Below are 26,872 nucleotides of genomic sequence, written 5' to 3' on the forward strand. Positions count from 1 at the left end.
GATATACCCAGCATTTAAAGAATAGGAAATAACAATAATTAAGTTTATTTTTCTATTTCAGTCAAAATTCTAACAAAATTCTAGGGGACATATACAAGGGACTTGCACACTTGCATCATAGCAGATACTTGGGATCCTCTCCATTCATACTCACACTTCATCCATGCAGACTTTGCTTTGTTACAATGCATCCTTTGTATTTATAATACATTTATTTGTAAAACACATACACTTTCTCTTATAAAAATGCAGAGTCACACTATACATATGTACACAGTAGTTGTTTTATCTGAGACTGCTGCTGTTTGGCTGTGAGCCTGTGAGGCCGGGGTGGTCAGGGCTGTGACGATTCTGAAAACAAATATGAATAAAAAATTAAAAAGTTTCTGCAGAATGTCCACGAAAATAAACACTAAAGAGAAAACACATAGGTCCTTATTTTGTGCTCTAAAAATCCCTGCTTTTTGTCACCTCTATGGTCCCATATGAAGAAGAATCAGAATTTAGTGCCCAGTGTCATTGGTTTGGTCTTGGCATATATTTAGGTGTCATTCTTGACAGTGAGCTTAGCTTTGAGCCACACATTGGGTCTGTCACTAAAGCGGTTTCTTATCATCTAAAAAATATTGCCAGAGCAGAGACATTAACAAATGCTTTTATTACAAAAGCGTTGCTTACTGTAATGCTCTCTTTTCTGGTCTTCCAAAAGAATACTACAGCTCCACTGCAGCTACTACAAAACTCTACAGCATGGCTGCTGATGAGGAAGAGAGAGTATATCACACCAATAATAAAGTCTTTGCACTGGCTTCCTGTGAGCTTCAGGACAGATTTTAAAGCACTTATATTGGTTTATAAAGCTAGTTTTAGTCGTATTTATTTATGTAATCTGCCTTAATCATATGACACCACTGCAAGTGTTCATATTTTTTAAAGTAAACTCAAAACTTATCTTTTTAATTACAATTTTTACCTGTTTTAAATTCATTGATTATTACTGCTTTACTTAATTTTTTATCTAATTTTAAAACTAATTTTGATTGATTTATATAAAATATATGCACCATTAAAAACATATGATTGTAATCTAAAATCAATGGATCCGATTACAAAACATACCTTCTTCTTTTTCTTATCTTTCTTCTTTTTCTTGCGGTCAGGATCATCATCCCTTTTCTTTTTCTTCTTTTTGGGATCAGAGTCAGATGGAGTTTCTATAAAGCCCAAAAGTAAGACCTGTTTAAGGACACATATTCCATGTACATATACTGCCTAATTTTGACACTTGTATAACATCATGCCTTGTGGTAGTGGGTCCTGTACTCTATGGTGTTTGTGCTTGTGTTTGCTCTTCTTCTTTGGTGGCTGTATATGCATTAGGCGGTATTGTTCTGGAAGCTGCGAAAACAGAACAGTGTCAACATGAAAATACATGCTCTGCACATCATTTGACAAACTTTTGATTTTCTTATTAGTACCGGTCCTGTGTGGAGTCTGAAGCCCGTGAGAAGAGCACCAGTCAATGGGCTGAAAGAGTTTCCACACACTGGAGGTTTATCTATCAAAGACCTCAAAGAGCTGCCATCTTGTGTACCCGGACAGTCAATCATACCTATAAGACAACAAATGCAATTAATAACTAATAGTTAGAATACATTAAAAACAAAGGCTCATTCCATGAAGCATACAATTATTAACATAGAATAAACACATGTTACAGTAATAGCCTCATGTCATGTTTAAAAGAATAATTGCAGCCTCTGGTGGTGACATTGCAGACTGTAACGTATACATTTAAAGTGAATGTTTGTGTTTGTAAATCTACAAATTTTTATTTAAGAAAAAAAAATCAATTATCATTTTCTGACTCGTGGGTAAAAGATTGAGATTGAAACCTAGTCTGCAATTAACCAAAGGAATTCTTTGAGAGGATGCCATGTCACATAAAGTCCCTTTAACTATAATATTTCGTTGCCCTTCAGCTAAAAAGCAATACATATGATTGGCAGATTACCTGGTAATTCTGGTAGAAAGTTGCTCAGTTTCTCTTTCACCTTTTTCCCACAGAATTTGTTGTACGCGTGCTCCAGGTTGTAGTGCGTTATGAGATTAGAGTTTCCAGTCAATTCGTTTCCAACTAAATAAAAACAGACATGCCTCAGTGTTTTTAAATTGACAAAACCATTTAAATATGCATACCCAAGTGATGACCATCCAGATACATAACATAAGAGTTTGATATGATGAATAAAAAAACTGAAAAATACAAGTGAAACAAACAGGTGCCTTATAGTATTGGAATAAATGTTTACATATTTCCGCATGGACCCGTTGAAGTACTGTACTACTGTATCTGATGACTTCCTAATGCCAACCTCTGCTATGCTAGCAAGCTAGCAATTGTTTACAAACTGCTCGGCAAGATGTGATTGAGTTTCACCAATCAAACACCAGCAATGTATTGCCAAAATGCAAAATTTGTTATTCAGTTGTTAAGAACCAAACGTTACCTGGTAGATCCCGCAGTAAATAAAAGGGCTCATTCGAGGCTCCGGGCTTTCGTAGAAGAGGCCCCTCATCCCCGATCTGTGGTGGCATTTGACCCGGCATAGACACTTGGCTTTGCGGCAGAGGCGGCGGAGGCTTCCCCGGTCCAAATCCCAAAGCTGCGGAGCCTTGAGATCCCTGAGCTTCACTTTGGCCGAATAGAGTTGAAAACATTTCTGTCATATCTAAAGAATCCGTTTACTATGAAAAGAACACTCACAGACAGCATCTGATCTACAGAAAAACACACCGCAGCTTCCGCTCTCGACTCTTTGTGGCACTGTTTTCTTCACCGTATTGCTGCTTGTAAAGACGCACGACGCTACCGTAATGTTGGCAATAATATTGAATCCAGTCTATAATAATGTTGGAGCAGGAGAAATATTTATTTGCATGAAAGCAAAAGTAAAATCAACAAACACAGATTTACATTGCATTACAATTCACAGAATGAACTTTACACATCAACATTAGGACTGAGGGCAGATGCCAGTTTTTCAAAATCTGTCACAGATACCTGGGGAGAAGGAACATTATGTTACAATAATAGTATGGCAGTACAATTTTACTTTTAATAAATAAATAATAAAAAAATTATCATGAATCAAGGACATGGTAAGCCATCCATGCACATAAAATAAGATAATTACAATAACGGCCATTAGAATCTAGACCCAATACACCTATGTATTTGGAGTGTGAGTCTAATGGGACTATGATCTGGCATACTTCAGAGTAATATGTTTTGATAATTGGCTTTTCTTAATTAAGAGAGTGTTATTGATTCATTCCTGCTTCCTGTTACGTTCCTGTATTATCCTGCATTTGAGGCTTGAGTTGAGTTGAGTCTTCTTGTTTTCTAGGACCTCCCTAGTCGAGCAATACTTGATGATTAACAATTCACATAATGTAGTATCTGTTATCATGATGTCATAATCTATTATCATATTTTGATGTAATACTAAATACCAGAAATAAGCTTATGTTGAAACAATTGATGCATCAAGAGAAAAAACAAAACAAACAAAACACCTCTAATGTAGATGTTCTCTAACCAACAACCTCTCTCTCACTATACAGACTTACCTTCAAGTCTTCCACAGCTGCTGAAATATGGTGGTCAGTCTGACAAAGAAGCTCTCTCCCTGCCAGGACTTTTTCTGCTAGGGCAACATTTTCAGCTTGGATTTTTTTAAGCTCTAGTTTCATGTAGGCTTCCTGTTTTTGATAGTACGGCATCAGAAAACTGCAAAGGTCCTGTTCAGGTACACCAGAGGGACGCCTAAGGAACAAAGATGATGCATTTAATAAAAAAAAATACAATAAAAAATTGCATGTTCATATAGGAAAACTACATAATGTCAGACAATGTACCATGCAGGATCTGTTTTACTCTTGGCAGCATTCTCCAGTTTATCCAGTTCATTGAGTTTAGTCTCTAAGCCTCCTTCTTCAATTAATCTGATAATGTCATCCTTTAAAACACAATACAAACCATATTTAACAAAACAAAAATGTAGTGTAGCTGTGTATGTTATAACGCTGCATATATCGTTTTGTTGACATACCTGAATGGCTCCCTTCAGTTCTTCGATAAACTGTTTATATATGTTTTCCATACGCTGTGGGTTTTTCTTGTAAAGTGGCCGAAAGGTACTAGTGAATCTGTTAAAACTGGATGAGAAAACAAAGAGACAGTTATAGCTTTAATCTTTACACAATGAAACCTCCAAGTAGTGTTGTTTAACATGAAATGCTATGTGGTTATAAGCTAAATGAATGTGTTTTCATGGAGATTTCATGGAGTTAATGCTTTACCTCTAATGTTACACAATATGGCACTAAACATTTATTCAATCACAGGTGTTTTCATTGCTAAGGTTCACCCCATCATAGGGTGACCAGATTTTCAAAATAAAAACCTTGGACATCCCTTGTTTGGGATGTTTGGGGATAATAAAATTGTGAAATGAGTGCGTAATTAAGGAAAATTGTTCTTCACTCCGCTTAATGTGAGTCAGTACAGTCATATTTTCTTTGTGTTATGGTCATTTTTAAGCAGTTTTTCTGTATTTTACTGAAACAAATACAATGTATACCTCTCTACTGTTGGCAGGGATCAGATTGGTCAAAAATGGACACCTGGGACATTTCTTGAATGAAACTAGGACAAATCACTAGTTTTAGATAAATGTGAGTCACAGGGCTCAAAACTGGGATAGTCCCGGGTAAATATGGACGTCTGGTCACCCCGCCTCATCACCTCACCACATATCTGATCTGCAATAGTTTACTGCCATAAGCCCTCCATCAGAAAAGTTACACAACAGTAGTGCACCTTCAAATTACAATTGATCTTTTACATTCAACTACAACTGAATACTGGTTTATAAATAAGACAAACTGAAGATAATTTCAACTCATAAAATGCATCCATGTCACATTTTACCTGGCAAGTTCAACAAAATTCTCCAAGCTTTTTTGCATCACTTTCTCGAAGAGTTTTATTCGGCTAAATCGAGCTTCTACTTCGTGGTCCGTCGTCGTACTACTCCCGGTTTGAGATTTAGACTTTTTACTTGACGTTTTTTGAGCTTTACTTATTTTCTGATTCTTAGTTTCATCCTCGGTTTCTTCGCTGAAATTGTCGTCTTTTTGCTCCATTTTCACCACACGTTTCTGTTGTTTATGTTTTGCTTTGCCCGCCAGAAGTACGGGTGGAGGATTGGCCAAAAAAAAAGACGTCTGTACAAATGGCGCATGCGCAGTTTACTCACGCACCAACCACACGCCACTTGTTCCTTCAGCTGTCACTTCTCACTCTCGCTTCGACTTGTGGTTTCTGCAAGTATGGGCCTCATCACGGGATTTTTTGCTTTTCTCTACCATTTTCCACAAATTTACAAATGGCTCCTCAAGCCGTATTATATCATTTCGTTTCTTATGACCGTTGCATTTATTGCCGTGCGAAAAGCGCCAGGACTTTGCGAACACCTGGCTTCACAACGAGAAGACAGCAACTCCTGCGACTTGGACTGGGTGAGCATGGTGGGATAGGGTTCCCTACATGTGGAGTTATTGCCATATATGGTGTTCCCTTTGTTTCATAAAATTTCCATAGCAGTTAATATAACTTTATATTTTTCAATTGTATCTGGCTGTAGAGAGAATGGGAGATTCTAATGTTCCTCTGTGCCATTGTGATGATGAAAAACAGGAGAGCCAGTAAGTAAATCCCAGTACTCATTCATTAGTGTAAACCTTAGTTCTGTGTTTGTTTTGGCTTAAAACAATGAAGAAAGGTAGCTCTACACAGGGGTAAGGGGGGGTTAACAGTTCTATGGGTTCTATGGGTTTAACCATTTCAGTTTAACAGATAAGGGTCAATTACAGTTTTTTTTATATATATATATAGCAAAGATGCAACAAGATTGAAGTTGACAAATTATGTATTTTTGTGGTTTAGATTTTAAACTGTAGGGACAATACATATTCCAATTACAGTGTGTAAAGCCAGATTACAGCAAAAATGTGAATCTATCTGAATACCAAAAGTATGTGATACACAATTCTGAATTACATGACACAATCACAGTAATACAGTAATCACATAATAGCTGAGTTTTAAAAAAACAACTAGTAACTACTGTTTTGCATACACTCCACCTGACCATTTGTTACCAGCCTATTCTTCCCTTTCTTTTGTCAGTTACTCTGGAGCAGCACATTGGAAACATTTTCCTTTTCAGCAAAGTAGCAAATGTCATTTTATTCTTCAGGCTCGACATTCGACTTGGGATCCTTTACGTCGTACTCTGTCTTGGTCAGTCACATTACATTACATTTTAGTGTCTTTCTCATGCTAAGATTTAAAAAAGCATTTGAAAAAGTATTTTACTTCCATTATAGGGCTATGCAAGGTCCGAACTAGGACAAATCAGGTCTAAAATAGCATTAAAACATTATTTAAGTAGAAGAAGCCTGAAACCCTTGCAAACTTTCTAACTACTACTAATCTTGAGAATTTAAGAGATTCAAACATAGTTAATCAATTCTAATAGAGATATAAGAATTGTATTGTTGTACTGTCTTCATTTCAATCCCACAGCATTTGTGATGACATGTAAGCCTCCTCTATACATGGGCCCAGAATATATTAAATACTTCAATGACAAGACCATAGATGTAAGTGAAATATATTTAAAGCCCTGTATTACTGTTAAAAGCAACTAGCTTTGTTTGGATCTGTTTTAGGAGGAGCTTCAGCAGGATGGTCGGGTGACATGGATTGTTGAATTCTATGCAAACTGGTCATCCGACTGCCAGTCATTTGCACCTGTTTTTGCCGATCTTTCCCTCAAGTAGGAAATTATTTCTTTATCTGTTTTACAATATTACTTATTACTTATATTAATCTTAATAATTTGTGCAGATACAACTGTGCTGGACTTCAGTTTGGCAAAGTGGATATTGGACGCTATGGAGAGGTTTCTCAGAAGTTCGTTTTCTATTATTTGCATTTTGTTGTTGTTGTTGTTGTTGTTATTGTAATTTTCTAAGGTGATAGCATATTGACAGCTGCTTTATATTGAACAGGTACAGGGTTAGCACATCACCCTTGGCAAAGCAGCTTCCAACACTGGTGCTTTTCCAAGGCGGTCGGGAGATCATGAGACGCCCAATGGTTGACAGCAAAGGAAGAGCTATATCTTGGACTTTTAATGAGGTGAAGTTAAGAAAATACATACATTATATTTGCTTTATTCAGTAGTGTTAATGCAATGTTTCCTTTTCCCAGGAAAACATTATCAGGGAATTTAACCTAAATGAAATCTTCCAAAAATGTAAAAAGCTTAACAAAAGTCGTGGGTTGAAAGAAGATGTACCAAATAGTTTTGAGCCAGAAGAAGACAGTACTGAGTTTGAAACAGGAAACCAGACTGAAAGTTCAGAGAGTAAGAAGTACAAGTGAAGGAGAATGTGAAGTTAAATCTAGGATGTTGAGAAATGTTATCAGCATTATTTATGAATGTGTTATTGGGCCTTTAAATTACAAATATCAGAAGTTGAACAAGGTGGTAACACATGTATGCTTGAAGAGCTTTGCTGCTTTACACATAATTGTATGGGTTCAAATCCAGCAATCAGCTTGAACATTTATTCACCAGAATTAAAAGATATCTATTCTTATGTTGACTCTTGGTCCTGCTGCACTTTTGTTGTCAGACATTTCTTCATTCACTGATGACATTTTACTCCAGGAGTGGCAATATGACTGGAATCCAGAATAGGCCACAGCATCTGGCCAAATGGTCAATGGTGACATGAGAGCAAATATTAGAATAATATTGCACCTCCATCCAGTCTTTAAGTCTGTTAATTGCTGCTAAGCATTTGGGCCACTGGAGGTGTCATTTAAAACATGTATTTGAATCCACAAGCAGTTCATACTCGCGTGGAAAGGACTTCAGATGGAAGGTCACTGATGTAAAAGGGAATTGATCTGCCTGTCAGGAACTGGGATTCTTCATTGGTAAAGGTGTTACAGGCTATATTTGTCACTTCTAAAACACAGATTAGGAACTAGTCAAACTTAAAATACCAAATAATACAATAAATTTGATTTATTAAAAGTCCTATATTATACAAGACTCCTCTGAGCTTTTAGCCATGAAACCTCATCAAAAACATAACAGTTGTGTTTTGTTTCATTCACACATGTTTGAGTTACTACATCTCCAAAGCTCACAATGCTCTGACCCACCTTGTGATGTCGTGAAGTGGACGTTTTCAAGTTAATAGCTACATTTTACCTTTAGTTCAGTAGAGTTTGGAAAATGGAATTATCCAAATTATTCTAGCATTTATTTATTTTATTTACATATTTATTTTTCCATTTAAATAGAGAACCAGGAACAAAGTGGCAAGTCCATGATATTTATTTGCAGGGTGTTTGTCTAACTGTGTAATAAATCAGTTTGGTTTTTTTAACAGAAAAAGAATTTATGTGTCCAAATGCCCAAAATACTGGCCAGGAATCATTCAGAAAGCAATTTGGCATTTTATTTGGACATATAATAACCTATATAGGACTAGGCTATAAATTGTGACTGTGTCTCTATATTCTGATATTGTGGGAGACCAAATAGGTCAGGCCTCACAAGATTTTATTTTATCTGTGATTTATCAGTTCACTTGATGTACACATATTTCAATGTGATTGAATCTCCTGACCTCCTAACCTGGGGATGTGAGTAAAGTTCTACGACTAATGGATTTCATAATTGTTAGATGGGTTTGTGATTATTGAATAAAGCATTTTGCTTGTTAAATTAAACTTAAAATAGTATGGATGGTCATGCAATGTCAAAAGCTGCAGCATACACTACAGCTGTAACCTCTACAAAATACACAAAACATCTATGGTCAAATATCTATAATAAAGAATAGGAAAGGTTTAAATTTGATGTTACAAGGAGATAACAAGGGTTGTGTAGTAATACATTTCAGTGGTCAGGTTGTTACCGTGTGTGTTAGCAGAACAGCTAAATCACAAGGCAAAAACCACCTAAGCTTTGTCAATGTACTCCATGCAGTTTAAACACATTTGCACATTCATTGTTCTAGTGTGCGGATCAGTGTTGTGATTTATTTTAAGTTTATTAAAATTTTACATAAAATCTGCATTCCACTGTGAAAATGTAATAAATTATAATTAAAATTTTAAACTGATAAATTACAATATTGCACTGACAGATATAAATAGCTTCATATACACAGATATTATGTCTGTGTTGGCCACCTTCATTGGAAAGCACTGTAGTCAAGAATAAAATGAAGGCTCACAAGTGTTCAGGGCTGGAACACACTCTGGAGGCTAATGAAAAACAATTAGTCCTTGTAACAATAGTGCCTACTTCTTAATAAAATCATAAAATTGGTAAAGGTAGTCAGTATAGTATAAGATGGTGATGGAAATATTTTTATGCAATATAAAACCTCAATAAATAAATCATTAATAGCCTACTGTGTCATGTAATTGCTTAACATGCTTTAAAATACTGCACAAAGAAGCTAAATAAGGGGCAATGTGTAGGTAGCAGATGTTTAATGATTTGAACATGTTGCCTGAAAAGATATATTTGATGAGTTGTTTACTCAAGTTTGATTATCCAAATGCCAAAACTGAATAAAATGTTTCAGTGGAACATCAAAGACCCGTTATTATCATTGTGACCTTTTTATTTTGAGACATCATTTAAAAAAATTCATAAGGCCATTTTGGAAATGTATTTGTTACACATTTGTGGAACACAGTCATCACAGCGTACAATTGCAATATCAATGTTTTTTCATACAAGAATAACACAGGTTTTGTTTTATTTCCACACAATGGCTTCTTGTGCCTTTAGTGAAGGGTCCACCCATACAAGAACAAATGGGCATCCGACAATATTCTTACCACTATGCATTCAGAACAAAGAAAAGTTACATGCTCATGAAACCTATGAAGCCAGGGGAGATCAAAGACCTAAAACACAGTTAATTGGCATAAAAGATACGTAGGTGCTTCAAGGTTTTCCTCTCCCTGGACTTGTGCTGCTAATAGCTAGCTTTTACATTCTACTGCGAACACTGTAGTGGGCAAATAAAACAATAAATAATGCCCAGCTCTAAGCCTCACCAACCCTATATTCATTTTAAAGCATTACCAGTGTAGAAAATAACTGTACCTATTAGAACATGAAAACAACCAAAGAATTAGGCAATCAAACTATTAATAGGAAAATGGTACATCAAAAAGCATAAGGAAACATAAAAGTACAGATTATTTCAACTATGTAAAGCAAAATGGCCAGTTCCTACTAATGGAAAAGAGTGACTTTGATTTAACTTCTATAAATTTAAAATATTATCAAATCTTCTTGAAATAATAATTTAACTAAAATAAAATTAGGTCCAGTATTATAAACAATTTAATTATTTTTCAAAATAAATAAGACATTACCCTTACTACCATTTTTGGCTGGCCTTACAAAAACTGCAGCTAGTGTTGGGATCAACAAATAACAATGATTTTAAAGCTTCAAATTCATTTTGCATAATGTCTCTAGCGTCAGCATCACAAACATACATTCCATAAGTTGCTTGTGCTAAAATTTAAATTTCTTTGTGGTTATAAAAACTAGTCTCTATTTCCACAATAAAAATTCAAAAGATCACCATAACATGAATACCAGCAAAACTGGGCTGATGCAGCCATCATTATTTTACAGGCAATTGATTATAAATCACTTTCTATCTTACACAAGATGTCATTCTTTAAACGTCATAACACACTTTCTGTCCCAAGAAGCAGATGTCATACATGTAAAAAATACTATTAAAAACAATTACAAAACTAAATAATGATGATGTGATAGCTGGACTCTTTGATCCTTTACAGAAATAAATGCTTTGTGGTCCATTCACTCACACAGAAAAAAATGACAGTTACTGGAAAAGATTGTGGTGGTGATTGGTCAACAGTCATCATCTTCTAAAGATTTCCATTTGTTTTCTTTTGATGTTTTCTTTACATCCACTTATTAAAGGCCATCCTCAGCTAATGTACTGCATAAACTCCTGTGTGGATCAAACCACTGTGAACATCAGTCAGTGGTTCCAAAACATCTTGCTGTGATAAAGGTCCTTCGTTCAAATTCTTGGAACAACTGGCATCATGACAAGTGATATCACAAATACTGCATTACAGTCAGTACCAGACGCACCAGTGGAAAACAGTCCTTCTGAGGCACTCACCAAATGAATAATATCCAGCTCAGTACAAAGCAGATGAACAGTTTAAACCGTCAGATCTAAACTGATATCTCATAGGTGGTCCCTCCAACGCCTGTGACCTTCTTCACTCCAGGCTTAGATGAGGTGTGATTGGTCATGACCGAACGCGAGCTGGATCATAGAACATCAAAAGAAGAGGGATAAGAGTTTTACCAGAGGGGAAGGAGTCAGTCTTAGACATAAATAAAACCATGTTTTGTTGTCAATGAGTGTATATCAAACAATTAAGTATATCAAACAATGAAGGAAAATACGTTCATGCTATTGACCAAGAGAGACAAAATGCATGCTGTTAGACAACTGCAACACAGCCTGACATTGTTGAGGTAGAAAGCAAAGACTCACAAATCAAGGAGGAAGAGCAGGGCTGACTCAGACAAAGGAGGAAGAAGAGAAACATTAGAGACAGGAGAAGCAGGCTGACTGAAGTAGAAACAAGTCACTACTCACAGTGGAGCTTGGTGTCCTCCTGCAGTGCCCCCTGTGTGACGAGGCTTGGGCTGATGATGCCCAGCCTCGCTACTAGAGGGCTGGGACTTGGTGAGGGAGAGGCTGCGCGGCGGTGGAGATACAGGAGGATCTAATGAACGAACCCCTGGCGAAGAAGAAGAGGTGGAAGGCGTACGGAGGGCTCGAGAGTCCTGGTGACGATGCATTAGTGGGTGGGCTTCTGGAAGCCCAGAGGAGGAGGGAGGGGTGGGGCTGACCGCACGCAGGTAAGCCCTGTGGGGGGAGGAGAAAGTGGCAGAGCCCTGGAGCAGCTGGCCTTCCCTCTGCTGGGCTATTTGAGCTGAGAGGAAAGGTGACGTGTAGCCCTGCAGAGGGCTTCCAGGGGACACCATCTCAGGCTGGCCTCTGAGTGTGACCCCAGTCAAATGAAATGGAGCATGAGGTTTCTGTGGCGACAGCTCGTGAGCAGCAGACTCAAACTCCGGGCTCTCAGAAGGGGTCAGGAGGCTGTCGTAGGATAGGCTGCCGTTCCGAGGAGTCTGATTGGCCAGGCTTTTGTAGCTGGTGTCTGTGGTGCCTTCTGACTGAAGTGTGGCTAGAGGGTTGTGCGCTGTGTGAGCAGAGCGTATACTGGAGGAGTGAGAGCCAGTGGACAGGACCAGAGACGATGGGTAGGAGGTGTAGGAGCGCCCAGTCAGGGAGTAGCCAGACACCCCACCAGCAGGGACGCCAGAGCTCCCAGGACCCTCACCTCTGTCCCCTCCCCCTCTGCGCACACCTGCACCTCCCCCCACCACTGTAGCCCCATCCAGGCTGCTTGGCTCAGAGCGGTAGCTTGGATGACGACTGGACTGGAGGATAGTTGTGGAAGGAGAGTCCATACTTTCACCACGAATTATCTGAAAGTAAGAATCCAGAATAAAACATATGAAGAGACAAGGCAACATTACTTACTTAAGATTTTAATTTAAATTTTCCTTTGATTAGGTTGTAACATAGAATGTGGTGGTGGGGAAACTGAATGTGTGATTGATCATTCATAAGATTGTTGCATTTGTTTCATTGACTGGATTTTAACATGTACTGGCACTGCATGCCAAAAGACTGAGCAGGGAGACATACATGGGAGTACAACTACTGTCCAAAACTACAGAAGTTTCACATTCCAGTCAATGCAGTCTTGGTGGGAAAGGACAGATCAACTCCAACAGACAGTCAAAGGGGTCAGCACACAGATGACACTGGCTGTAACTTACTGATCAATCGATGGCCACTGAATGATTTATTTAAATAAAAGCAAAAAGAGGAGGCAGTAGGTTAACCACAATTTAAAAGAAAAAGTCAACAAACTTGTACATAAATCACATATTTGTAAATAAACTTTAAGGGGAAAATTATTTTGGCTGAATTTGTGGGAACAAGTAAAATTATTCAACAATGCAATCCTGAAATTTGTATGTAATTCTGGAGTTCGGGGCGTACCTTGTTGTGCTGAGTATTGTGATTCCTCCCTGGGCTGTTGCATGCAGGTCTATACTTGAACATTGAAGGAGTGGGAGGCGCTTCTGTCAACAAACTACTCTCTGCAAAGAAAGGTTAGCAAAATATACAAATATGCAAGGCAAATTAAATTCATTCAAGACAACTAAATGTATAAACCAGGTAATCTCACCCTCTGTGTCAGCACGGGGAAGGCCAGGGTACCGAAAATCAGGTTTTGGTGGAGGTGGAGGTTCGGCATCTGCTGACTGACTTTCTATGGGATCTAAACTACTTTTAGACTAAAACACACAGACACAACCAAATTACTTAAACAGTAAATGTACATGGCTGCATTGGTTGTCCACTGACAACACATACCCGGGAACTATGCCTGTCATTCTGTATGCCATTGTCCAGGACTTTTGCCTCTAGTTGGGCTTCAGTAAGAGATGGCCTAAGAAAAGGAGGTTGTATTTCCAGTTCTTGAGGACTATGCCAGCGACCCAAATATCTATGGTGAACAAAAACATTCAAGACACCAGACATATACCATATACCATATTCTGTACATTGGAGTTCATTATCATTAAAATAAGTCACACATCAAATCCCTAGGAGGCCAATGGCAAACTTTTTCTATTATTTTCCAGGTCTTTTTAAAAAAAAATAGTGAATACACACCTTGGAGCTTGAGATCTGCAGAGAACATAGGTAATGTTTCTCACACATCCATTCGTAAAAGGATTAACGCCTCCTCGAAACTTTCCAGTCACCTAAAAAAAAAAAAAAAGAACCATTAAGTATACAGTGACATTTTTTTAACAAATAAAGTGGAGAATGTTGTTTACCTGTTCATTTGTAGTTCTCCCACGAGCCACCAGAACAATATGGAATCCAGTCAAGCCTGCGACTGGCACAAAAAATAATCCAGCTACACACATCACAGCCATACTGGAGAAAAATGTTAAGGAAAAGCTTACCACAAATATGTTATTACTAAATAACATTTGCATGATTTAATACTTCAAATAAAAGGATACGTGACAGCTGAATGTGGTGTATACAGCTCATGGCGATGATGTAAAATGTAAACCAACCCAAAGCAAAAAACATCTATGATATGTGTAGTAAGTGAAAGCAAAAATAGAAAAAAATATCTATAGTTTCGTCGCCCAATGCAGTTGTTAACCCAAGGACAGTGGTGATCAAAATCCTAGAACATAAACAAAGACAAAAGTATTGTTATAACATCTATAATTTACATTTACAAATCATCACTTAAAAATACATTATTTGAGGTTGTGACTCAGTACCTCAACACAGTTGTCACACACTGAACAGTGTGAACACCTTGGAGGACGATAAAAGCGGCAAGTTGAACACCATTTCATGCGAACCTGAATGCCCTTTATCTCTACAGTCTTATAGAGCGGTGCTCGGAAGTCATCCTCTTTATCCTCATCTTCTTCCGCTATAACAGATAAAGGCACATGAAAACAATAGGAATAAAAAATATATATATACAACAGCACCCTTTGATCAGATTGATTGTGTAGATAAAACTCATTTAAGTCTTCACACATGAATTTACATGTATTTAATTACCTCTGGGGAAAATGCCAGGATCCATAAAAGTGGCCATGCAGAAGTTTGCAAGGGTGAAAAGAAACATTACAGCAACATATATGGGAACAACAGAAGATATGTGTTCCGATAACCATGGACACCTGCGGATTGAATGAAACAATCACAAATCAAAAACAGAAAACAGATTACTGTAAATGGCAAAACAGGGCAATAACAGTGAGCACTTACGTAAAACAGAAAAAGAGAGTGGTGGACCCAACAAGGAATAACGTGGCAGCCGAAACGGGAACATATCGGCTGGGACGAAATGGACGGGGAGGAGCTGAAGCAGGACCTCCGACCCCTCCCCCAATACCCCCACCACTGAAGCCTGGCATCAGAGATGGAGGCAAAGATGGGAAGAAGCAAAGGTAGAAATCTAACGTCTACCTGGAGTGAAGGTGAACTTCACTGCTCAAAATGATTATTACAGTCTGTGTGATGACAAGTCATCATGGCAAAACAATGCAAATAATATATTTTAAAAATAGATATATTTTAAAATCATAATGCTATATAATTTGCAGCAATTTTTAAACACTGGATCATATTTTTACCGGGGGTGATACAAAAATACGTGTATGTGGTATATTTTTTGTTGTATGGCTTAATGTAACTATTTGGTGCAGCAATAAATTTAACAAAAATGGCTGTTTACTGGCATCAAGTGCAACCATCAAACTACTGCACTGGAACACAAAAGAATAGATAATTGTTCTCTATCCATGGCAAAACCTGTGGTCGTGTTACAAATTCAAATAAAACAAACTTGTAGGGAGGTAGTGAATAAATAGCCAACAGAAGCACAACAACACAAGAGGCAAAAGAGTGCAACAGCTGATGATGAACTTCTGTGATTGTCCCAAGAATAACTTATCTAGGCACTGGGTGGGAGGAAGGGGCTGTGGATGGTGGCGAGAAGACAGTTCCCAAATTCAAATATGGGCGGGTCAAGTAAAAGTAAATAAAAATAAAAATGATGAGCCAGTTAAAAAATAAGAATAAAACTGTATTTACATAAAAAAGATAAAATTGTGAAACTGGGCCACTGTGGAGCATCCACAGGATTAGAGTCTATGTTAAAACAGAATCAACTCATTCCGTAACAGCAACTGAAAGGAGCCACAGGAATAACACTGGCCACATCGAGACAAGGTGATGTTTTACACAACCACATTGTGTGTAGACACATGTCTCTTATTGTGAATTCTTCTTTGGAAGCCATGGAGTAGTCGATCATGTCATCTGTTGCATAGTTCACCCTTATTTTCCGCCAGATTTCATTCCATAGTGTTTGGGTTTATACAAGTTCCCCCTGTAGAAAAACAATAAGTATATATTTTTTTTGTAATCTCATGGAAGAAATTTCCTTTTAAAATTAAATCAAGTGGAACAGTCTTTGTGCATTTCAATTTCACTCATAAATTTAAAACATCATATTCAAACAAAATTCAAATGCAATGCCAATACTTCACAATTTATTTTGTGTAGTTCTAGTACTCCAGTCACTAGGTCTGCTGCCGATACACAGCTGTTAAATGAATGACCCAGGTGGTCAAATGTAACACACCTCTTTCTCATACTAGAAACTGAAGATACTCAAGGGACCTGGATCAGTGACAAGACTAGACTTTCGTGACTAATTTTACTGTCTCTTTGATAGGTGTCGAGAAAGCACTGGAAGCTGATCCTAACAGTGTAATATGAGAGCTGCGACACACCCCACCCCTCAACAATCACCAACAAATATTGAAGCGTGGCCGAGGCAAAATGTCACTTGTTAATCATCTCATGTACCTCACGACAATCTGTCCCTATGGATCATAATCCTCTCCACCTCGAGTCTTGTCTGCAACCGTACGTCTGCAGGCACGTTGCCGATAAACCCCGCTTAAGCGACTAACATTTTGACTCAATCAAGTTGTATGGATTTGTGAAAGAAGCCTGAAGTTTTGGTTCGCGATGGCATTGTACAGTAGAGCCAAGCCATCGCTACGGTTCAATTTAGTGCTGACATCTGCCACAGTCCGATCATACCACAACGAACATCTGCAAATAATGTAACTACAAGAGCCACTAGCAGTGTTCTGGGTTTAATGTTGGTTATGTAATTGAGCCGCTAATACACACTTTGCTCGATGCTCAATTAAAACTTACCTTGCATGAAAAGTTTTTTGCGACGCTTATCAGTCTTCCACCACTGAAGTTAGCTAAACTGACTAGCATGGGAGACTGAACCTTAATAGACAGCCTTTCTGTGGCAAATTACTCTTCGAGATAAATTATAATCCGTTTTGCGTACATCGCTGGGAACAGACGAAAGAAGTTTGGTTTACCTAATATCGATCAAATGGGTTGTTTTGGCTTCAGGGTGTTGGTCGTTTCGGTCATCCTTGAGTTAGCAGCAAACAAACTCGTTAGCTCGGTTAGCTAGGCCGACATCGGAATCCAGGAAGTAGCACGTCATCACTCAGGTGGGTCAGCAGCCAATCAGAGTCCGGGGTGAGGGCTCCGTTTACAGGAGAAAAGACCATAACAATTTAGACTTAGACAAACATTATTGATCCACAAGGGAAATTATTTGGACACAGTAGATCTCTCATCACTACATAATATAATAACAAAGAATAAAAAATATAAATGGTAATAATACATTTTAAATAAGTAGCAAAAAAAGATAGCAAGAGACAGGTGTCAAATAATAAGACAATTATATAAATGTAAACGTACAAGTCAAAAGAAAATAGATAAGTAATAAATATAAAATCACAGCTTCATACAAGAGGTTATAGGAAGACAGTGCAACAATGATATGATGACTGACAGGACACAGGGTTATTGTTGTACAGTTGTTTGGAGTATGGTATGTATCTATGTAGGAGCCTGTTGGAGAATGAGCTCCTCTCTCCCTATATAGTCTGGTGCAGTGGGTGAGTAGGAGTATCCATGTATGATGGAGAGCAGTTTGTTCAGTGTCCTCCTGTCCCTCACTATGACAAATATCTCCAAGTCTTTATTTATCATTTACAATACTGTCATCGGTAAACCTAGTTTCTGCAGTTCAGTCAGTTCTGCATTTTATTGCTGCTTACAGAACAAACAGTTGAAGTAGAACACTCTTGTAAAACAGGAATTTTGAATTGTACCTCACAGTTTTCCTTTGTACATATGCAATATGTTATGCATAGCCATAAAAACATACTGCTGTAATAGTAGTTGGAAGAATTTTAACATTTCTGAATAATTATTTTATAAAAGAAAAAAAAAAGGCTAGTTATGTTACCCGGATTGCGGTCACTGGGACCGCACCCTGGAGCCAGGCCTGGGGTGGGTGGTCGAAAGGCGAGCATCTGGTGGCCTTTCCCCACAGGGCCAGGCCAGGCAGAGCCCAAAAGAGCTCCATGTCCAGAGATCTCTGGAGTGCCCGGAGGAAACCCATCCAGACACGAGGAGAAACATGCAAACTCCACACAGAAAGGTCCGGGCAAACCAGGGATTGAACCCGGAACTTCTTGCTGTGAGGCATAAGTGCTAGCCACTCAGCCACCGTGCCACCTTGTTCTGTTACTGGACTTCTGTGCTAGTCACAGTTTGTTCATAATTAATTTCATGTTCGAGCACAAAGGGTGTCCATCAGTGCACGTGGCACCAGGATGCCCTAGGGCCGAGGTCAGTGATCGACTTTGCCGTTGTGTCATCTGACCTCCAGCTACGTATTTTGGACACTCAGGTGAAGAGAGGGGCTGAGCTGTCATCCAATCACCACCTGGTTGTGAGTTGGGTCCAGGAAAGGAATACTTTGAGGACCTCCTCCTACTTTGAGGACCTTCCCCACACTCCTCAGCCTCCCTGGTAAGGTCTATGCCAGGGTACTGGAGAGGAAAATCCGGCCAATAGTCGAACCTCGGATCCAGGAGGAGCAGTGTGGTTTTCATCCTGGCCGTGGAACACTGGACCAGTTCTACACTCTCCATCGGGTGCTCGAGGGTTCATGGGAGTTTGCCCAACCAGTCCACACGTGCTTTGTGGATTTGGAGAAGGCATATGACCGTGTCCCTCGTGGTGTCCTGTTGGGGGTGCTCTGGGAGTATGGAATTCGGTGCCCTTCACTAAGGGCTGTCCAGTCTCTGTATGACTGGAGCAGGAGCTGTGTTCGTATTGCCGGCAGTAAGTCAGACCTGTTCCCGGCATGTTGGACTCAGCCAGCGCTGCCATTTGTCACCGATTCTGTTCGTTGTATTTATGGACAGAATTTCTAGGCGCAGTCAGGGGCTGGAGGGGGTCCGATTTGGGCACCACAGGATCTTATCTCTGATGTTCGCAGATGATGTTGTCCTGTTGGCTTCATCAAAGCAGGACCTACAATATGCACTGGGCGGTTTACAGTCGAGTGTGAAGTGGCTGGGATGAGGATCAGCTCTTCCAAGTTAAAGGCCATGGTTCTCGACTGGAAAAAGGTGGCTTGCTCTCTTTAGGTGGGTGGAGAGGCCCTGCCTCAAGTGGAGGAGTTCAAGTATCTCAGGGTCTTTCTCACGACTCAAGGGAGGATGGAGCGTGAGATTGACAGGTGGATTGTTGCAGCAACTGCAGTGATGCGGTTGTTTTATCAGACCGTTGTGGGGAAGAGATTCACCGGTCAATCTTCATTCCTACCCTCACCTATGGTCATGAGCTCTGGGTAATGACCGAAAGGACAAGTGGTCGAAATGAGTTTCCTCCACAGGGTGACTGGGCTCTCCTTTAGAGATAGGGGCCCGGAGTAGAGCTGCTGCTGCTCCTCCACGTCGAGAGGAGCCAGCTGAGGTGACTCGGGCATCTGTTCCAGATGCCTCGTGGGCGTCTCCCCAGGGAGGTGTTCCAGGCATGTCCCACCGGAAGGACTCCCCATGGAAGACCCAGGACACGCTGGGGGGACTATGTTTCTTGATTGGCCTCGGAATGCCTCGGGGTCTCCCAGGAGGAGCTGGAGGACGTGTCTGGGGTGAGGGAAGTCTGGGAGTCCCTGCTTAGACTGCTGCCTCCACAACCCGGCCTCGGAAAAGCGGAAGAAAATGGATGAAATAATTATTTGCAGTGTATCAGGTTTATTTATTTAAAAGGGACAATGTACATTAATAACATTTCTGTAAATGCACTATTTTCTGGCATTTAATTTTTTTTTTTTATTCATTAGGAAAAACGTTTAAATTGTGCCAAATTCAAAACGCAAACACATGCCAGCTAATTACAGCATTTATAATAAAGTTATAATCGCTAAAAAAAAACAAAAAACCATAGGATAGCATAGCAAAATATTAAATATTTTCACCCAGATAACAGTTACTACTTCATGTCCATGAATCTAATGTCCATTATCAGCAGTGTGTGTCTTGGTAGAGGTCGAGGAGCTGGGGAGAGCACTTTCATCACCTGAGCTTGGGTGTCCACATTTGTCACAACAATAAAACCGCACACAGGGGTCTCAACTATACCCTTCCTTACCCCGTCCTCTCCATCGTCTGCACTACTTACACTTAACACGTGATATGTAAGATCTCTACCTGGAGTTACTGGTACCAACTTTAACTGTGTATCATCTTGAGACATTCCTAAGGGCAAGCATGAGTCCGGGATTGATGGTGCTCCAATTTTGTAGATACGGACATCAGAGAAGCGCACTTCATAAGAGAATGGATAGAAGGTAACACCACGGAAGCCATAAAAGTATTCACGGATCTTCTCATCACGAGCATCGCGTCGGCACTCCTTGGATCGCTCCACAACTCCCCCAGACTTGGGAAGGAGCACAACTCTGACAAAGTGGGGAAGGTCTCTCTTCAGCTCATTGTAGAGTCTCTCGTGGTCAAGTACCAACACCACGTCAACTTCAAAGGCAGATGCACAGTGGACTAGAGCCTGGTAGCCAGAGCCTTTAACCCATCCACAGGTGTTTATTATGCATCCTCCCACACTCGCCTTTCTGTTCACCTCGCAGCGTTGTGAAAATACCTCAGCTAGGCAAGATGTTAGCTGCAATGTAAATTGAAAAATAGGTTATGTATTTCAGAGACAAAAATTATATATGCCCACTGTCTTACCTTGTTGTAAAGTTTGATGTTTGTTCCTGGGGTAGTTGAGCCAAAGTGGTATACCAGTGGCGCCTGAACTGAAAAACCCTCTTCAACATCAGCCGGTCTTTCAATGCATAGTGCAGAAACTGTTCCAGGGACAGACACCTGAGGAAAATTTTATATATATAATATCCAAATGCGTTTTGCTGCATTGAATTTGTTTATCATAGATATTTAGTCAAACATATTTACCCCACTTTGACCAACATCCAGCTCTACAAACGTTGGCCTTCTTCCCACTCTTACAGCATAGCTGAGTAGCAAACGACAGACTGTTGACTTGCCCACATCTGTAGGGCCCACAACCATTACCTGAAAAATAGACACAAATCAATCAGTGCTATGAAACACCCACCCTTTTATTCCATTAAAATATACAAAATTACCCTTGGCCCCCTCTCATTGTCCTTTTCTGCTTGTTTTCTCATCTGTTCTAGTGCAGCGTGGGTGTTTAGGTAAAGCAACATTGGGGTGTCCTTAGAGACATAAGCCACCTGTGTAATAGAGAGATGGTTAGAACTACCCAAACTTTTTTTTTTTTTTTTTTAAATTGGCTTACTCACCTCTGGTTTCCCATACAGATTTACACTACAGCCTTGCCAAGTAAACACAGCGATCTTAGCACCAGGACCAAATGTGTATTTTTTGTTTCGATTCAGTTCTGATCCAAACACCTCTGCCATGCCAGACAGTAGCTCTAGCTCAACCTGTTCAGCTCCATCACCGGCTTCCACCTCGAATCTGAGCTCAGTCTCCTTTTCCAGGTCAAATCTGGTGCCGACTTTTCCAGGTGGAACATCCTCAGTTGGCTTTTCTAAAACCTCCGTCGCCATCACTGTAGCTTTAAAACAAGTAATATCCCATTAACAAAAAGCTGACTTCATACAGAACAAGAAAATCACATTATCAGTTTAACATTATCAGTTAGTTCGCATCAACAACACAACTACCTTAGACAAGTTAAATCCTACCTCCCATTACTCAATATAAAGTTATTATTAAACCATTATACACTATGTTTCGGGGAAAAATATTTTACTTACAACTTTATTAGTAAATACCTTTGAAATCTTCCAAGTCGTGCTTTATTTGAATGGAAATGCTGGCGCTTTACGGTCGCGTGATTATGACGTAATAATTAGACGTCCAATAGAATCTTGCCCATATGCAGCTGTAACATGGAAAATTCCAGCAGACTGGATAAAATGAGGCAGTGATGGTGGTAAACGAGTTTTATTAGGAGTTTTATGAACTTCCACGGTAAAAAAGAAAAAAAAACAAATTTAATTAAAAAAAATTTAAAAAAGGGCAAACAAAATGCGCTCTTTCTCAGATATCCCACTAGGTGACAGTCTTGTTCCAAGTAATCAGCAGCTGAAGCGGTTTCATCAGAAGAAAGACTGAGAAGATCTCTTTGGTCTGTCTTCGTCATGCGGCTTCAACTGCCATATCTCTTGGAAAAACATAAATCTACAATATACAAAAAAGAGATTTTATATAGCAGGTTTTGAACAATTTGGACTGCACATAATGAATTAACATCATACAATGTACATTGCATATTTGTTTCTGGATATCCATTATTTTATATTAATCTTAATGTAATACTGAATTAATACTGAATCAGGAGTTCCTTAGTTTGTAATGTCTTTTACATTTGAAAGCAAATTTACACAGGGACAAAAAAATTAATAAGGTTATTGGCTGGAAGACGGCAAACCTTCACTTCGCATCTAATCAGACTTCAGGGCCTCCTCTAAAGAAGAAACCACAACACTTGGTTCAGGAAACTTCAGCTTTCGAGGTGGTCCCTTCTTTAATCCGGTCCATAATATTTTTTCTAGTAAAAGAAACCATATTAAATATATTAAGGTAAAACTAAATAATACCAAACAGCAACTACTATAGCTAGCAGCAAGTACTTGCTAAATATGTTGGGGGAAACATAACATAATACCATTTTACCTTTGTCTCCATTCATCCAGGTAATCTCAAAACTATTCCTGCGAGGTTTTTGTGGGTTGAGAAGCACAGTGAGATCAGGGCGTGCATTGAGAAGTGCAGACTTCACCTCCTGTGCATTTCGCCCATACACTCTTCAGCTTTTGCTGCAACAAATAACATGATTTTTTTTTTCAAAGCGTTATGGCAAATTCACTACAGAATTACAATTTTGGTTTCATAGAAGTGGAGGTGAGGGGTATTTATCCAGTGAATTAAAATATCAGGATAAATTATCACGGTCGGGCACCTGGGTGTTCAGAACTCATGTGACTGCTTTGTATTGCCTTTTATGGTTGACACACACAGCAGCCCATATGTAAGAATGGTAAGAATGGCATGATTGGGGATTGTAAAACAATCGCTAAGTGACCTAATCTGAACCACTATGAAGAACTGGGACAATTTGTGACAGGTAACTTGAAATGATTCATTTCTTGTATATCAGTAGTAGATGTCAAAACACTGACAATAATAGTCTCCAGCTTTAGCAACGTTTAGTTAGTTTAACAGCATTTGTCAAAGTGCCAAAAGGTGCGACCGTCAACAACCTGAATCCTCATAAAAGCATGAGCACTTCAAAAAGAAATGTCTCACCATACAACACAACCAAAACGGACCTGAACAAAGACTGTTTAGTCATTTTGAGCCTCACAACAGTTTCTGTTGCTTTGATCTATTGTTGTGTTTAATTTAGGGTTACTTGTGGGAATATCTATGGAGAATTTGATGAGTTTGGTGAAGTTGCCCATTATTGTCCATTTTAGTTTGTCCATTAAGGGGCCATTTGTGAACTCATAAAAACTGTGACTGGCAAGCTAAATTCACCAAAACTGCACAAAAAATGTTATGCCTACCATGAGGGCCACTTAAAAGTGCACTGCATCACTTTTCTGGGAGGAGTTCACTTCCTGCATGCCTCCACGGAGAGCCTTTTGCTTTGTCAGTAATGTTGCACAATATAACATTAAAAGTAATAATTTTTCATGTATTTAATTACCGTGGTTTATTGCTGAAAAACGTACATTATTACAGTAACAAGGCAGTGAGCTCATGAAGACAAGTAGGTGGAGCACCCTCCACTTGAAAAGTTCCATGGTGCATCTGTTATTGGTGAACGGAGACCCCACAACGACATACAGTATTTTACATTTAAACCCATGTACAGTGTGCTGTGCTCACCAGTGCTCTATCACCACTCTCTCTCCCTCTTGCTGCAAGGCATTCTCTCCTTTTTCGGTGTCGCCCACAGAGGCTTCCTCTGCCTGGACCTCAGCAGCTTTGCGTTTCACTCCTCGACGACCTATTTACACAACACAAAGTGATAAAATTAATAAAAACAGTAGTATACGACGAAACCACGCGAATAACTTAAATTTACAAACCTGTTTTGGAAGCCATTCTGATTACAAAACTTTCGCGCTGACTATTCTTCTTCTGCAGATTTTAGTACGTCGCATTACTGCCATCTAGTGACAATGTGCCATTCTTGAAAATAGGCCAGCTGGATTTCCGACTACTTACAGGCTTTAACATCGTTTATTGGTTCTGGTAATTTAGTTTTTTGTCAGAATGATTTCCACAGGTTTCATGATACAGGACAAGAAATTAGGACACTTCAAGCTGGTTTATGGCTTGCTTATGGTCCAGCGTCAAATCTACGGACATGTTCCGCACGGCTCCGCGACGCACTTGATAGTAATCAGAAAGCGTGCGTGTGTACGTGCACAATGGCCAAAACGTAAATACGCGCAAACACGATGACTGGTTCATCCACATTGACTATATGGACAGCTGATTAAAAACTGTTCAGAACAGTTTGGTACAAAAATGTATGCGAAGAATCCTAAAGTGACTGTTTATTGTCCTAGTAAATAAGCCAAATAAATGCAAATGAAACACGTAGCTCTGCAGATTCAATTCTGTGTCAGAACAAGAAGTCTCAGCTGAGCAGAGATTGACGCGGCCAGACCATAAACTAGTCTTAAGCAGCGATAGCCCAATCGGGCGGCAGTGGTTCAGCTGGTCCTCTGACCAATGGTTCGAATCCCACTGACATGAACTTAGAGTGATCAGGTCCACTGACTCATACGTAAATGATTTGATGAGGTTTGACAGGCTAGATAAATATCTTTGTGTCCCTGGGCAAGATATGTAACCCTCTTGACCCAGTGTCTGTGTACACTGTCATTTAGCCTATATGCGTACTCAGCCTTATGTTTTTAGTGTCTGTGTGTGCGTGTGTATGTGCGTCCGTGCGCGTGCGTGCGTGTGTGTGTCTATGCGTACGTGGATGAGACGGTGACTGTGACTGTATGTGTGTGGGTTGTATGATAGGGTCAGGCAGTTGTGAGGGAAGGGCGGCTGAGTGAAAGGGCATGTGGGATTGTTTTTAATGACTGTAAAGCACTTTGTGTTACATTTTTGTATGAAAAATGTTCAGAAATAAAGTTTGATTTAATAAAGTGATATGTGAATGTGTGTGAATGGGTGAAGGGTTACTTGATGTAAAGCACTTTGAGTGCATTGAAGATAGAAAAGCACTGAGCTACTATTTATATGACCATTTATTTAGAAGTTAGGACAAAGGGCGAAAACTGGTGGCATTTTATAGCCTATACATAGGCCTGTCTGGGATAGAAATTCAGGCTCAGTCACTATTAAATTTAGGTCGGTATGGTGGCGGTCATGGCTAGCACTCTCACATTCAGTAAGAAAGTTCTGGGTTCAATTCTGGGGTGGTGCAGGGCCATTCTGTGTGGAGTTTATGTGTTCTCCCTGTACCTATGTAGGTTTCCTCCAAGTGCTCTGGTTTCACCTACCACTAAAAACATGTACCCTGTAGGGCCAGAACTCCTAAAAAAGAGATTATTAATCTCAGCAGGACGATCCTGGTTAAATAAAAGTCAATAAAAAATTAAGCAAGAGCAGGGGGATTAAAATATATATAAATATAGGTTTATACAAAATATAATACATTCAAAAAAAGGTACACAAAATGATATTACCAAACAGCTTTGTTGTCATTTTCAAAACAAGCTTTTGCCCACACTTGCCTCACCATACCATAGGATTGCTTGGATAAACTGGCAGATGGGCTACTAAATCAGCCATGCATCTTTTCCATGATTGTAAAATATGGCTTTGCAATCTGCTGAAGCATATTTTTAGTTTTAGCGGCTAATTCGCTGAAGTACTGATTTTAACAAATGACATGTGCAGCTATAGGCCCTCACCCCCTCTTTTAATAAATTAGAACCAAAAATGACGCCAGCATAAATAAGGCTTTTAAAACACAAGATACAGTAACCTATGATTTTTTAAATTCCTCTTAAAAATACAATGACACACACAAGAACACATTTTCAGTTAGGTTAATACACATTTAATAAACTGTCAAATTTAGTGAGACAGTATTTTCAACCATATAGCATGCTTAAATATTTTCATTTAAACATTCATAATGCACAAATTCAGTTGGATTAACAGCACAATTAATTATTTGTATTGCAGTTGAGCCTATAATAAACAGAATAGTGAAATTACATGCATTCAGTGTGAATGGTGATGTTTTTATACCAGATTATCCCCTGCCCTTTTTGCTTTTTGTGTGTTACAGGTTCACGGCTCCAGAGGCTCAGATTTCTTCATGCCGGACAATGGGAGACCAGTCAGTGTAAGAGTGATGCAAATGCTGACCATTAATTATAGATTTGTTTGGGCAGCTGTAACTGTTGAATAGTCATTTTACTAATATTAATACTGCTAATACCAAGACTTAAACTAATATTGATGTATTTTTCTATAAAATGGCT

General features: G+C 39.2%; 6 protein-coding genes across 8 annotated transcripts; 1 reads left to right on the forward strand and 5 right to left on the reverse strand.

Moving 5' to 3' along the window:
- Positions 1 to 29: 29 nt before the first annotated feature.
- med19a (mediator complex subunit 19a) lies at positions 30 to 2,839 on the reverse strand. The gene is made up of 6 exons (XM_020927602.2): positions 2,511 to 2,839; positions 2,015 to 2,137; positions 1,479 to 1,612; positions 1,302 to 1,398; positions 1,120 to 1,214; positions 30 to 351 (listed from the first exon to the last, which is right to left on the reverse strand). The coding sequence occupies exons 1-6, from the start codon at positions 2,728 to 2,730 to the stop codon at positions 286 to 288; spliced, it is 735 nt and encodes a 244-aa protein (XP_020783261.1). The 5' UTR covers positions 2,731 to 2,839; the 3' UTR covers positions 30 to 285.
- A 70-nt stretch (positions 2,840 to 2,909) lies between these two features.
- Positions 2,910 to 5,281, reverse strand: si:dkey-6i22.5 (polyamine-modulated factor 1). The gene is made up of 5 exons (XM_020927611.2): positions 4,997 to 5,281; positions 4,116 to 4,221; positions 3,922 to 4,022; positions 3,634 to 3,829; positions 2,910 to 3,064 (listed from the first exon to the last, which is right to left on the reverse strand). The coding sequence occupies exons 1-5, from the start codon at positions 5,209 to 5,211 to the stop codon at positions 3,005 to 3,007; spliced, it is 678 nt and encodes a 225-aa protein (XP_020783270.1). The 5' UTR covers positions 5,212 to 5,281; the 3' UTR covers positions 2,910 to 3,004.
- tmx2a (thioredoxin-related transmembrane protein 2a) lies at positions 5,259 to 7,743 on the forward strand. Of its 2 annotated transcripts, none has more exons than XM_055159112.1 (8): positions 5,259 to 5,586; positions 5,712 to 5,772; positions 6,257 to 6,370; positions 6,656 to 6,732; positions 6,802 to 6,908; positions 6,980 to 7,045; positions 7,144 to 7,273; positions 7,346 to 7,743. In XM_055159112.1, the coding sequence occupies exons 1-8, from the start codon at positions 5,308 to 5,310 to the stop codon at positions 7,517 to 7,519; spliced, it is 1,008 nt and encodes a 335-aa protein (XP_055015087.1). In that variant the 5' UTR covers positions 5,259 to 5,307; the 3' UTR covers positions 7,520 to 7,743. The 2 variants fall into 2 exon arrangements, with proteins under 2 accessions (XP_055015087.1, XP_055015086.1); XM_055159111.1 differs by having other exon boundaries at positions 5,292 to 5,586; positions 6,327 to 6,370.
- A 2,020-nt stretch (positions 7,744 to 9,763) lies between these two features.
- On the reverse strand, positions 9,764 to 17,412 carry zdhhc5b (zinc finger DHHC-type palmitoyltransferase 5b). 2 transcript variants are annotated; one of them, XM_020928277.2, is made up of 12 exons: positions 17,283 to 17,412; positions 15,136 to 16,261; positions 14,926 to 15,047; positions 14,634 to 14,791; positions 14,361 to 14,533; positions 14,169 to 14,271; positions 14,002 to 14,093; positions 13,699 to 13,831; positions 13,511 to 13,619; positions 13,321 to 13,421; positions 11,839 to 12,737; positions 9,764 to 11,499 (listed from the first exon to the last, which is right to left on the reverse strand). In XM_020928277.2, the coding sequence occupies exons 2-12, from the start codon at positions 15,282 to 15,284 to the stop codon at positions 11,406 to 11,408; spliced, it is 2,133 nt and encodes a 710-aa protein (XP_020783936.1). In that variant the 5' UTR covers positions 15,285 to 16,261; positions 17,283 to 17,412; the 3' UTR covers positions 9,764 to 11,405. The 2 variants fall into 2 exon arrangements, with proteins under 2 accessions (XP_020783936.1, XP_020783945.1); XM_020928286.2 differs by lacking the exon at positions 17,283 to 17,412 and adding an exon at positions 17,104 to 17,272.
- Positions 17,413 to 20,010: 2,598 nt separating this feature from the next.
- clp1 (cleavage factor polyribonucleotide kinase subunit 1) lies at positions 20,011 to 22,251 on the reverse strand. The gene is made up of 6 exons (XM_055159110.1): positions 22,118 to 22,251; positions 21,620 to 21,897; positions 21,443 to 21,550; positions 21,249 to 21,368; positions 21,024 to 21,161; positions 20,011 to 20,955 (listed from the first exon to the last, which is right to left on the reverse strand). Exons 2-6 carry the CDS (start codon positions 21,887 to 21,889, stop codon positions 20,269 to 20,271), a joined length of 1,323 nt encoding a protein of 440 aa, XP_055015085.1. The 5' UTR covers positions 21,890 to 21,897; positions 22,118 to 22,251; the 3' UTR covers positions 20,011 to 20,268.
- A 22-nt stretch (positions 22,252 to 22,273) lies between these two features.
- Positions 22,274 to 24,642, reverse strand: selenoh (selenoprotein H). The gene is made up of 5 exons (XM_020928988.2): positions 24,443 to 24,642; positions 24,240 to 24,360; positions 23,022 to 23,164; positions 22,777 to 22,896; positions 22,274 to 22,526 (listed from the first exon to the last, which is right to left on the reverse strand). The coding sequence occupies exons 1-4, from the start codon at positions 24,456 to 24,458 to the stop codon at positions 22,790 to 22,792; spliced, it is 387 nt and encodes a 128-aa protein (XP_020784647.1). The 5' UTR covers positions 24,459 to 24,642; the 3' UTR covers positions 22,274 to 22,526; positions 22,777 to 22,789.
- Between the last annotated feature and the right edge of the window lie 2,230 nt (positions 24,643 to 26,872).

This window comes from Boleophthalmus pectinirostris, unplaced genomic scaffold (genome assembly GCF_026225935.1).
Source record: "Boleophthalmus pectinirostris isolate CB_2022bp ecotype Guang Dong unplaced genomic scaffold, ASM2622593v1 HiC_scaffold_23, whole genome shotgun sequence".
NCBI classification, from domain to species: Eukaryota; Metazoa; Chordata; class Actinopteri; order Gobiiformes; family Gobiidae; genus Boleophthalmus; species Boleophthalmus pectinirostris.

Coding starts and splice junctions, on each gene's coding strand:
- med19a (XM_020927602.2), bottom strand. CDS start 2,730: ATGACAGAAATGTTTTCAACTCTATTCGGCCAAAGTGAAGCTCAGGGA. Junction 1,613..2,014: donor CTTTCTACCAGAATTACCAG/GTAATCTGCCAA, acceptor GTTGTCTTATAG/GTATGATTGACTGTCCGGGT. Junction 1,399..1,478: donor TCAGACTCCACACAGGACCG/GTACTAATAAGA, acceptor CTGTTTTCGCAG/CTTCCAGAACAATACCGCCT.
- si:dkey-6i22.5 (XM_020927611.2), bottom strand. CDS start 5,211: ATGGAGCAAAAAGACGACAATTTCAGCGAAGAAACCGAGGATGAAACT. Junction 4,222..4,996: donor AATTTTGTTGAACTTGCCAG/GTAAAATGTGAC, acceptor TTTCTCATCCAG/TTTTAACAGATTCACTAGTA. Junction 4,023..4,115: donor AACTGAAGGGAGCCATTCAG/GTATGTCAACAA, acceptor TGTGTTTTAAAG/GATGACATTATCAGATTAAT.
- tmx2a (XM_055159112.1), top strand. CDS start 5,308: ATGCGCAGTTTACTCACGCACCAACCACACGCCACTTGTTCCTTCAGC. Junction 5,587..5,711: donor ACTCCTGCGACTTGGACTGG/GTGAGCATGGTG, acceptor ATCTGGCTGTAG/AGAGAATGGGAGATTCTAAT. Junction 6,733..6,801: donor TCAATGACAAGACCATAGAT/GTAAGTGAAATA, acceptor GATCTGTTTTAG/GAGGAGCTTCAGCAGGATGG.
- zdhhc5b (XM_020928277.2), bottom strand. CDS start 15,284: ATGCCAGGCTTCAGTGGTGGGGGTATTGGGGGAGGGGTCGGAGGTCCT. Junction 14,272..14,360: donor ACACCACATTCAGCTGTCAC/GTATCCTTTTAT, acceptor ATTTTTCTCCAG/TATGGCTGTGATGTGTGTAG. Junction 13,832..14,001: donor TGCAGATCTCAAGCTCCAAG/GTGTGTATTCAC, acceptor TGTTCACCATAG/ATATTTGGGTCGCTGGCATA.
- clp1 (XM_055159110.1), bottom strand. CDS start 21,889: ATGGCGACGGAGGTTTTAGAAAAGCCAACTGAGGATGTTCCACCTGGA. Junction 21,551..21,619: donor ATCTGTATGGGAAACCAGAG/GTGAGTAAGCCA, acceptor TCTATTACACAG/GTGGCTTATGTCTCTAAGGA. Junction 21,162..21,248: donor TGGATGTTGGTCAAAGTGGG/GTAAATATGTTT, acceptor AATTTTCCTCAG/GTGTCTGTCCCTGGAACAGT.